The 12,004-nt window shown below is 39.2% G+C and overlaps 1 protein-coding gene across 2 annotated transcripts in view; it reads left to right on the forward strand.

The window, feature by feature from the left end:
* CFAP47 (cilia and flagella associated protein 47) overlaps positions 1–12,004 on the forward strand; it is a 681,345-nt gene that overhangs the window by 304,670 nt on the left and 364,671 nt on the right. For both annotated transcript variants that reach the window (XM_077482554.1, XM_077482555.1), the window contains exon 39: positions 9,911–10,061. In XM_077482554.1, the coding sequence (XP_077338680.1) occupies positions 9,911–10,061 (151 nt within the window). The remainder of the gene's footprint in view (positions 1–9,910; positions 10,062–12,004) is intronic.

Here is a 12,004-nt window from a genome sequence, read left to right on the forward strand (position 1 = left end):
GTCCCTGGACCTCACACTAACAGGTGCCCACACAGTAGAACCCTGCATTTAACCAAGAGTATGTATGTTTGGGCCCCAAAGGTGGAAGGGGGTTGCTTTGATGTATATGTGATGTGAAGAACCTAAATCAGAGCACAAACCTGAAACTCAGACCTCCGCTGTAAGAACATTTTACTGATTGGGCCTCTGTGAATTTTAATTCAGTGCCACTGTACTAGAGTGAAGTGCTTACTGTGTTCTCCACTCGTATCTCAGGTTCTCCAATGATTTTGCTTCAAGCATAAGTGAAGCAGCATGGCAAATCAAGTAATGTTGAAAATTAAAACTATGCATTTTTCCTGACACAACTGTTTAATTCATTTGAATTGGATATATTAAGCGCGGTGTATCAACCTGAGACATTATTACCAGCAAGAGTTTGACCAGCTCTTGCAGTTTATTATACTATATGTTCAATACTTGCTGTGCTGTTCATGTACAACTCTTGCTGGACTAATAGTTACTAATAAGTAGATATTCTAGAGGCACTAGATAAATGGTGAACTTTTTACCAGGACTTGGCACAGCTACATTTGCATATTTATGTAATTTAAAATAAAATAAAAACTTTTTTTTTTTATTGACTTTTATACAAGTCATACAGTCATCACAGGAGTATGCCTGAAGTAGTTGATCTGTTTTCACGATCTGATTCTGTAAACATACCATTATGGATTATGTAAAACCCATAGTTATTACATTATCTAGAGTGAACATAGGTGTTGAGTATGCACATATAAGGTTAACTTGGCATTTCCTTTTAAATCTTGAAAAAATATATATTTTTACTGCTTTACAAGTTAAGAGTCAACTTGTAAACTGTTTTTCCTCCAAAGAATCTTAAGTTCAAAATAATGCCAAAAAAGGAATGATAAAAATCAATTTACGATTTTAGTGATTATTCGTGACATTCATGGCAAAGTTTCTTGGAGTAGAGGTCACAAACTTGAATGCTTTTAAGTCTTCCTTCCACCTTTTTTAATGTTTATCTCTCATGGGACTGAGCTCATCAGTTCAATACTACTGCTGAAACAGTAATGACTTTTCGAGCTCTATAGCTTACCTTATTCCAATTTCTCTGCAAGCCATGGAGGCTTTATAGTATAAGAGAAAATTTACTGTGCCTCTCCTGGAAAGGAAGAAATCAATGCATGGCGTGTCTTTATGCTCATGTATTCAACATGTGCGTCAATGGTAAACACATGTGATATTTGACATTAAATTAATTGTGGAGTAGCTAACAGTATTTTCCATATGTTTTTAGTGTACATGTAAGTATCTTGGGTAACAGCTGTGCTGGATCCCTTTGGGTAGCTATGCTAGATTAATGACAACATCATACAGCGATATTCTAATTAAATGCCACCAAAAACATATTTAGCTGGAGCATATATATATATATATATATATATATATATATATATATATATATATATATATATATATATATATATATATATATATATAGTTTTATGTAAATTGAATGCTAACAAATGAAGGAAAATGTTTAGGCATGCCTAGAAAACCTGATATATTATACGCTAATTCTCATTAAACTTGCAATGTACATAAGTGCAGTATATGTTTCAAATTTTGGGTAAATAAAAATTACTGTGGACTTCCTAAAGGGCCTTACAATAGCATAAGCAGACTGCAATTTAACTTTAGTCCAAGACAGTGCCATTCTCAGATCCAGAACATTAAAAGTTTTCTAATAAGCTTCTGAAATGTCGTAAATATCTGAAAATGCTTTATTTGTTCTCACAAACTCAGCATCTTGCAGTCAGGCTGTCTATGATTTTAAAACTTATAGTGGACATTAGCAATTACATCATGTGCCCTATTAAATTTTTCTTTCAGTTTGTACCATATTGAACCCATTACTTCTATGGCTACTTCCTCTGGCTGGTGTTTATGATGATCAAATAATGTTTAGCAAATCATATACATACATATATGCTTATTATAGTGCTTTTGTAACAACAGCAATGTAAAACCTTTCTATTACTGGTGTTACTGGTTTATTCCTTAGTAGCTTATTTGACAGTTGTTTCTAATTCCTTAGGGCAATTTTGATATATTAATGAACCAATCAAACTAAGGTGGGAAAAAGCACAACAGAAAACTGGTTTGCATGCAAAGTACAGCAATTATCCAATTCATTCCTATTTAGCATTATGCATATTTTATATTTTTTCATATAGTACTAGTATATTTTTTGGTTGCTATGTACTGACATAAACAAAGTTATATCTTCAAGGATTCAAGATGTTCTGTTTATTGTTTCATCAACTGGTTTACATTTAGTTAGCCAATACATTTTTAGGAATCTGTTAGCGTGCTTATGTTGGCTTATCTATGGACCAGCCTGTAATATACACAATCAGCTGCAATCTCATTAAGAGGACAACTGCAATATGTGATAATGCTACAGCCTGGAAATTGCTGAAATTAGCCGTAGAATAAATATAATTACTTATTATCTTGATGGTTTATCAACCAAGTGTCCTTGCTTTATCAATCAAATTGTCAATAGCCAACCAACAAGAATCGACTAAAGCAATAAAACCGGCATGGGTGTTTATTGTTTCTTTAAATGATTTCTGGTTTGCTTGAAAGCAATGTTTACAATTAACATGTAGAGCCTAATATATACTTAGTACATACCAGGCTAATTAGTATAGCAAATGGATTGATCAGGACCAGATAATTTGGCATAGAAATGTAGCTGAAGCTGCCTAAGCCCCTTTCACACGGACGGCTGTTCTGCCGCAGTTTAGCATGTTTATTTTTTTCTGTGAAATTCAAGACTCCAGGCACAGCGATCAGCTGCATTTGTACAGTACATTTACCTACGTTTATGTGCGTTTCTCTGCAGTTGCGCTCAGCTGCAGTTATCTAATATAGTCGTTCCCATAGCAACCCTTTTTGGTCCCTTGAATCCCTTCTCACGCTGCTATCCGCAGTTGACACAAAAGACTGTGATTACCTGCGGTTATGTGCATATAGCTGCGCTACATCACATCTGGACGCATTCAATTCTATTTTTTCTATTTGCACCGAACCACATGTAACGACATTGCAGCTAAACGCTGTGTGTGAATGGGGCCACAGGAAAGCATTGTGTGCTTTTAGCTGCGGTAGAAAACTAGAAAATCCGCAGCTAAAAGCACCATTGATTTTTTTCCTTCAGGTTTACCAAAACCTTGTAGTAGAAGGGCCTGCCTGATTGCATACACATTGAAACCCCTAAGGTTTGACCTCATATTATATGGTTTTGGTAAATCTGATGGAAAAATCAGCAGACAATCTGATAGTGTGTACGGGGCTTTTGGATTTATAAACCTGGTCCATGTAACATACACCCTAATGAATGAGTAATGTGCCATCACCTCACATAGCAATATAAGCAGTCTCTAAATATTTATGACATTTATTTGTAAGTGGTCCTTTTTTTATGGGCATTTGTAAGGCTGTGATGTAGTTTGTCCCATAAATTGTAAGTCATTTGAATTTCAAATGCTGTGTAAAATAAATGATATATACTATTGGATGGCAACTGAGCAATGCTATTTAACAAAATTAGGACCATGAAGGTTGCAGAGATTAAACCCCCTACTATTTTACACACTTAATCCCTAGCTAAGCTTACAGAGAAAATATGGACTTCCTAGGCAACATTTTTATGTTTTCTCAGTGCGTTACGATATGAAGGGAGACCGTACAGCAAAAATAAAATTCAATACAAGAGCGTTAGGAGGGCCCTGATCCTGAGAGCTTACAATCGAATAGAAACTATGTCATACTTTGCTGTCTCAGTGAAAGATGTATGCATGAAAAAATGCAGGCACTTCTATGTTGACTTTTGTAGACACTACAAAAAATAATAATAGTCTTTTCTTAGAGAAATATAAATATCTGCTGCAAGAAGGGATGCAGAGTCCTACCTTGTCATCCTCCTCAGTGGGGCAGGGAAATAAAGCTTGCCACAATGTTAGACCCAGAATGGACTGAAACCATATACATTGTACCTAAAGTATCTATATCATCCACTTAACCACTTCCCGACCAGCGCACGCCAATGTACGTCGGCAAAATGGCACGGGCAGGCATATTGGCGTACAGGTACGTCCATTTTAAAATGTGGCCCTGCCATTGCGGTCGGGACACCCGTGAGTCTGGTCGCAGGTCCCACGGACTCGATCGCCGTGGGGATATCCGCGATCGTCTCATGGGGCGGCTGAACGAGGAGATGCCATTGTAAACAGCATCTCCCCGTTCTGCCTAGCAACAAGTGACACTGATCTCTGCTCCATGTGATTGGAGCAGAGATCAGTGTTCACTAACACAAAGCCCAGCCCCCCACAGTTAGTAACACGACCCTAGGAACACTTAACCCCTACACTGCCACCCCCTGGTTAACCCCTTCACTGCCAGTGTCATTTACACAGGAATCAATGCATTTGTATAGCATTGATTGCTGTATAAATGACAATGGTCCCACAAATGTGTAAAAAATGTCCGATGTGTCCGACATAATGTCGCAGTCACAATAAAAATCGCTGATCGCCGCCATTACTAGTAAAAAAAAATTATTAATAAAAATGCCATAAAACTATCCCTTATTTTGGAAATGCTATAACATTTGCGCAAACCAATCAATAATCGCTTATTGTGATTTGTTTACCAAAAATATGTAGAAGAATACGTATCGGCCTAAACTGAGGGAAACATTTTTTTTTTTATATATTTTTGGGGGATATTTATTATAACAAAAAGTAAAAAGTAATGCGCTTATTATTTCAAAATTGTAGCTCTATTTTTGTTTATAGTGCAAAAAATAAAACTGACAGGGATGATCAAATACCACCAAAAGAAATCTCTATTTGTGGGAAAAAAGGACGTCAATTTTGTTTGGGAGCCACGTCGCACGACCGCGCAATTGTCAGTTAAAGCGACGCAGTGCCGAATCGCAAAAAGTGGTCTGGTCTTAAGCCAGCAAAATGGTCCAGTCTGAAAGTGGTTAAAAGACTTAACTCTTTATAATACATAGATCCTTTAAAAGTGCGCAAAATATCAATAATTTGGTAATAAATCATATATATAGTCATAACTCATGATAGAAGACTTTATACACAATATACCTACATCAAAATGAACGGTGTCCATCACAGAACATATAATTGAAACTTGTGCATGATAAAAGAGTAAGCTTAAAAAAATAAAATAAAATTCAAGTCCACTTGTGAAATCTTGAATATAAATGAAAATCTACATTTTAGTCGCAAACCACCTTGAAATCAAGTGTGCCAGTTCCCTTACCAAATTGTAATGATCTCTAAATTAAAAGAGATCAACAATGCAGAAACGATCCAATCAAGGGCCACCAAATGGAATACGGCAAATTCCAAAGTCTCCAGGGTCCTCCACTGGTTATCCAAAGACCACTCCTCAGAATAGGGATATGTGGAGGAAAGAGCAAAGGAACATAGAGAACATCAGAGAACATCAGAAGATGTGTAAGATCATAATTCACTGGCCTCATCCATGCACATTTCATTGGTACATTAGACATCTTCAGGGGATAGAAGAAAGGAGGCCACTTGCATACCTTACATATTTATATACCATTTAGTTAATGGTAGATCACATTCATCTGAGATTTTCTGAAAAAAACAAAGTCATGCGGCTGTCATCTTGCCGCATCACCTCCAGCCAGAAGTAATGAAACTGAAAGCCATCATACCCATAACCAAGGACAGGAAGTGATGACATTGGAAGTCCTCTGGGTGCCATCTTTCCTAGCACTGAGGACAAATGATGATAAATTGTCATAGAAAATGAAATGCAGACCAAAAGTAAACATTTACACAAAAATCATCAGTCCCCAAATAGAATTACATATCAAAAATAAAAAGATAAATAAAAACGAATGAAAATATATAGACTGACATGTTATGGCAGCCATGTTGTGGAAGCATTGACCATAAATCATCGGAACAAAGCATCCTTTTAAACAATCTACGATGTTAGCTATAGATTATGCAGTGGTTTGTTGGACCTAATTACATTTATTAATAAATGACAACTATGTTGTGAAGTCTAGTAAAAGTAAAGGAAAATAAAATGATTAAAACATATTACTTAGGAAATGACCACATAGCTGAATTTCATCAATCCCAATAACAATTAGAAATACAGTATAAAATATAAATTGTCTCAAAATTGTTACAATTTTTACTGGACTTACACAATATGGTTGTTGCCATTTATTACTTAATTCAATACATGGCACTAATCTGTAGTTTCATTGTGCTGACAGTGGGTTTAATTAAAAAAAAAATTACCAGATTCCCCCATCCCAGTGTTTCTCAACTCCAGTCCTCAAGGCGCCCCAACCAGCCATGTTTTCAGGCTTTCCATTATTTTGCACAAGTGATTTGATCAGTTTCACTACCTTAGTAATTACCACAACCGTTTCATCTAAGGGAAATCCTGAAAACATGACCTGTTGGGGCACCTTGAGGACTGAAGTTGAGAAACACCGTCCCATCCACACTCTTGAGGTGGATGGGGGAATCATTTCCACTGAACTATTGTGTTCTGATGGCGGGGAGATTTTAGCCCCTTCAGAATACACTGATCAGTGCTGCTGATTATAGCTGGCAGCATTGATCATGTGGACATTTTACATTGGGCTTGTTGTACAGAAGTTGATTTGTAGATCAACTTCTGTACAAACAGCCTGCTCATACATGTATCAAAGTCCATGATGAACCGGCTAAATTTCAATCCTTGTATGACTGGCTTAACTCTGTTGCAGTAAAGTAAGTGGTATATGGGGAGGGGGGGGGGGGGGGAGGTTGATTGTTGTTATTTCTTAGTACTGTAAAACTGTGTACCTCTAATGACAAAAACTTCCACCCACCACTTCCTATTCCTGTTCTGATCCAATTGCCACAACCATTTGAGGAATGTCCAGGTTCCTTCACAACACCAACACCAACCAACACCTGTTTTTAGTAGTACCGTATATACTCGAGTATAGGCCGACCCGAATATAAGCCGAGGCCCCCAATTTACCCCCAAAAAAACTGGCAAACTTATTGACTCGTGTATAAGCCGAGGGTGAGACATGCCTGTCCATCCCTGTGTGTGTGTCCGTCCATCCCTGTGTGTCCGTCCATCCCTGTGTGTCCGTCCATCCCTGTGTGTCCGTCCATCCATCCCTGTGTGTGTGTGTGTCCATCCATCCATCCATCCCTGTGTGTGTGTGTCTCCATCCATCCATCCATCCATCCCTGTGTGTGTGTGTCTCCATCCATCCATCCATCCATCCCTGTGTGTGTGTGTCTCCATCCATCCATCCATCCATCCCTGTGTGTGTCTCCATCCATGTGTGTGTGTGTGTGTGTGTGTGTGTGTGTGTGTGTGTGTGTGTGTGTGTGTGTGTCCAGCCTACCTTTGTCCCGAGCCTCCGTCCCGTGCCTTGCCTCCTTGCCTCCGTCCCGTGCCGTGCCTTGCCTCCTTGCATCCGTCCCGTGTCGTGCCTTGCCTTGTCCCCGTCCCGTCCCGTCCCGTGCCGTGCCGTGCCTTGCCTTGCCTCCGTCCCGTGCCCTCTTCGTCGGCGGCCATTGTAAAGTTCAAAAGCTGCGCCGCCGCCTTCGCCTGTGATAGGCGGAACACTGAATTTCCCAGCAGCCTGTGTTCCGCCTATCACAGACGTCGTATCATCCTCGTCCGTAGTACGAGGATGATACGATGTCCGTGATAGGCGGAACACAGGCTGCTGGGAAATTCAGTGTTCCGCCTATCACAGGCGAAGGCGGAGCCGGAGGCGCGGCTTTTGAATAGAATGGCCGCTGTCTGTCTGCTCGACACGCTGATCGAGCGGGCAGACAGCGATGACTCGAGTATAAGCCGAGGGGGGCACTTTCAGCCTCAAAAAAGAGGCTGAAAATCTCGGCTTATACTCGAGTATATACGGTAATCTTTCTGACTGATATTATTTCTCTCTCTCTCTCTCCCTTTCCCTCTCTCTCTCTCTCTCTCACTATGTCTGTGTAGTGCCCTCCTCTCTTCCTTAGACTGCAAGACTAAATTTAGTTTTTGGCTTCACTGCAGTCAGTGGAGCCTTGATCTATTATTTTTGTCTGGTCAGGGTTTCCTAGCTGGGTGTTCTCTCACTTGATTCTTGAATAAGCTTCCAGAATATTGAGCAGGGAGAGTCAAATAACCAACATAAATATTTATTATGCTCTAGCCACTTCCAGACTGCCACACACCTATATACATCCTAAATTTGAAGAGGAATATCGTTGTTATAGCAGCAACTAGCTGCCATAACCCTGATATCCTCCTCTTTGGCTGGCGGTCCAGTTTCCGATAATAGTGGCCTCTGCGGTGGATTCGCCACAAGATCAATTTTATCGGCGACGGTTGAGGGGACCCCTCACGCCGTGCTCCGGTGATATCCGCTGCTTACCAGAGCAGTCAGCAGCAGGGGAGGCGATCGGATACTGTCCCTTTTATGACATGGAGAAGAGTGAGGGGAAGATGGCCCCCACCCATCACCATATCATTGCAGGGTAAAAGAGAAATCAAAACGTCACTTCTACCCATAGTTCTTAAAGGGCCATCTTTTTGTCCCCAGATCTCATATTTAAGAGGTCCTGTCGGCCTACTTTTTTTTCTATTACAATTGATGTTTACATAAAAGTGACACAATTTTTTTATATTAAAAAAACAGTGTAAAAATCTAAAAATAAATGGTAAAATAAATAAGAAAAAAGTTTTTTGTTTTTTTTTAAAGGCACCCGTCCCGCCAAGCTTGTGTGCAGAATCAACCGCATGCATGAATAGTGCCAGCATATGAAAATGGTGTTCAAACCACACATGTGAGGTATTGGCGCAATCACTAGAGTTTTTGGTGGATAGTGGGCATGGGCATATTCTCAGTGGCCTTTCAGGGTGGAGTGCTACATCTGTATGGAGAGAAGCCTAGGCTCCCACAGTAACAATCACTTTATTAATATACTGTATGAATGGGAAGCTGATTACAGCATTCTTCCTAGGTTACAGTAGGACAAAGATGACTTTTTGTGGCTTCTTAGAAATTATGCCAGTACAAAAAACAACATATTTTGTCAGGTGGCTCTTTTCCAACCTAGGGCTGGCAGCATACTGCAAAAAAAATAAAAAATTCTTCAAGTGCCCTGAAACCCAGAATTTTATGTTGTGTTGTCTCACTATATGGTAAAGGTTGTCCCATCATTTTGAAAGGCTTGAGTCTGTGTGTGAATATTACAGTACAATATATTTCTACTCTAAGACATTCTAAAAGATAACTGAAACTGATTGAATGCACATGCTGTATTTAATATTGTGTGTGGGCAGCTTACTTTGCAAAAAGTCAGTTGAGGTACATCTTACTAAGACATTGTTCCACATTAAAAATACAGAGACCCGTTAAATTGAAAACATGTCCACTGCATTTAAATGTCATGGGATAAAGTATTAAGTGAGGTGGCACAAAGGATCTGCAGAGCCTAGCAGAAATGACCTGCCTTGAGGCCAGTATTTCTCGAATTTAAACCTGGGGCTAAGCTATCTGATAAATCATCCCTCTATTCAGCTTCTGCTACTGAGTTCTGTTATCAACTGGCTTCTTTCAGCAAAATTGTTATTCATGAAAATAAGTAATCTTTTAATTGCTTCTATGGTTACCCTTCTTGTTGGCGCAAAAGAGGAACATAAAGTATCAATATGCGATATTTCGTTCTCTTTAAACAACTCACAAAGAAAGAAATATGTGTGTACTTGTTTAGGTATATGATGAAATTATTAAACAATTATCGTATACTTTTTACAGAAGTCAAGTGGATATAACTGTAGACTATCAAAGTCGTTTCTTACACTTTGCTGAAGCAACTCTGTTATTAGTAACAAGACCAGCCAATGGAGCAGGTGGGACCACGGTGGCTTTCTCTCTCCAGTCAAGGCTGACTGATTTAGTGCCCACTGTAAGTATTGATATTTAATGTTCTCCATAGCAAGTATTGTATAAATGGAGCTAGTCTTTTTTTTCTTTTTTACTTTCAATATTTTTATTAATTTTGTTTAATTGCAAAGCCAACAATAGCAAAAGTACATTAATCATCAGTTTCAAATATACAAAAAGAATTGGAAAAAAGGGAAGGAAACTCCTAATCTAAAATAACAGAATACAGTAGACAGTTATTCTGGGATGATGAGCTATGATCTACCTCAAAACATCCAATTTTTTTTTATTATTGGGATGTAATATGGAGCAGTGTTAAAACATATGAATGACAGGCTGTTTATGAAAACACAGGTCCTGGTGCAAAGATTTATTATATGTTCTTTAATGTTAAAATATTTGGAAACTTCGTTTACTACATATTTACCAGACAAAGAGTTTGATGTTGGGTTTTGGGAAATTACAGAATAAAACAAAAAAATATCCAATGAAGGGGAAGTATAATGATTTTGGGTAAATTTCATTTTTTTTTTGTTTATCGTTTTTTAAACTATTGTTTTTTTCATCTTTTTTCTCTTTTAACATGGAGAGTCCAATATCACCAGCCAGCCAAATAAATATTTTTTTGCTAAATATATCTTTATTGCTCTCTTAAAACAATTAGCAAGAGTCAAAGGCAAAGATCCCATAATTCTGGTATAATTAAGACCACAAAATGGCTCACCAACAGTATACCGGTCCCACACTTGGGTTTAGCGTTTTCCTATGGTTCCGGGTACAGAAAAATTTGTAAGAACTCGACAAACAGAGTCTCAGTTGCCAGACAGCCTACATTTTCAGCTGCAGACTATTCCACCTCATAGACAGGTGCACCTCTAAGCCCTTGTACACATGGTTGGAAATTCCAATGGAAAATGTCCGATCGGACCGTGTTCTCAGATAATCCGACCGTGTGTGGGCTCCATCGGACTTTTTTCCATCTGAATGTCCGACCAACAAAGTTTGAGAGCTGGATTTAAAATTTTCCGACAACATGATCCGATCGGACTTTGTCCGATCGTTTGTAGAGAATTACGATCGGACAAAGTGCCACGCATGCTCAGATCAAATTACGAGACCAAAGCTATTGGCTACTAGCCTGAACATAGTCCCATTGAAGCGTACGAATGTCATCACATTCCGAACGATTGGAGTTTCCAACAACTTTGTCCGACCGTGTGTATTCAACACCAGTTTCGGACAAAATCCGTCTGAAAAAATCTGACGAATTTTGTTGTCGGAATGTCCGACTGTGTGTACAAGGGCTTAGACAGGTGCTGACTATTTCCTGCTCCCTTTAAATCCTGCCTTGCAGGTGGGTTAACCCTTTTGACACCAAAGTCCTTGTAATCAGGGCTGGAGGCTATCTCCCACTGAAAGTCTCTCCGAGCCACTTTATTCCAGGTTCCCAGATGAGGACTTCCAATACTGAGAGGACTACTAATCGGCCCTCTCCTCTCCAACCAAACTCCTCTGAATTTGAAGTTGTCTAATGTCAGGAACAATCTGGTTACCTGGCCTACTCCTACAGTGGGCTTAAAATTGACCTCAGCCATAACAGCTACCTGCTCTTGGTACTTCTAGAGTAGGTGGATTTGGTATGGCTTTCACTTCCCAGGTTGGTGTATTTTATAATTTACTTTACTTACCTTTTTTTTCTGCCTTGAATATCCCCTGCCTCCTGGCCAGAAACGTACTGTGGGTATAAGCACAGCTACCCGGTTCCCAACCTGGAACTGTGTAAACTTTGGGGACTGGTTGTATACTCTCCCCTGTGCTTCTTGTAAATGCTCCTTTACCAGAGGCATCACCCCATACATTTTCTCTTTCATTTAGGTCAGGGATCTCAAACTGTGTTTTGAAACTACAAGTTCCATCATGCCTCTGCCCGAGGGAGTCATGCTTGTAACTGTTAGCCTTGCAATG

The sequence above is a fragment of the Lithobates pipiens genome, unplaced genomic scaffold (assembly GCF_037356315.1).
Source record: "Lithobates pipiens isolate NorthernLeopardFrog02 unplaced genomic scaffold, aLitPip1_a1.2 Scaffold_16, whole genome shotgun sequence".
NCBI lineage: Eukaryota > Metazoa > Chordata > Amphibia > Anura > Ranidae > Lithobates > Lithobates pipiens.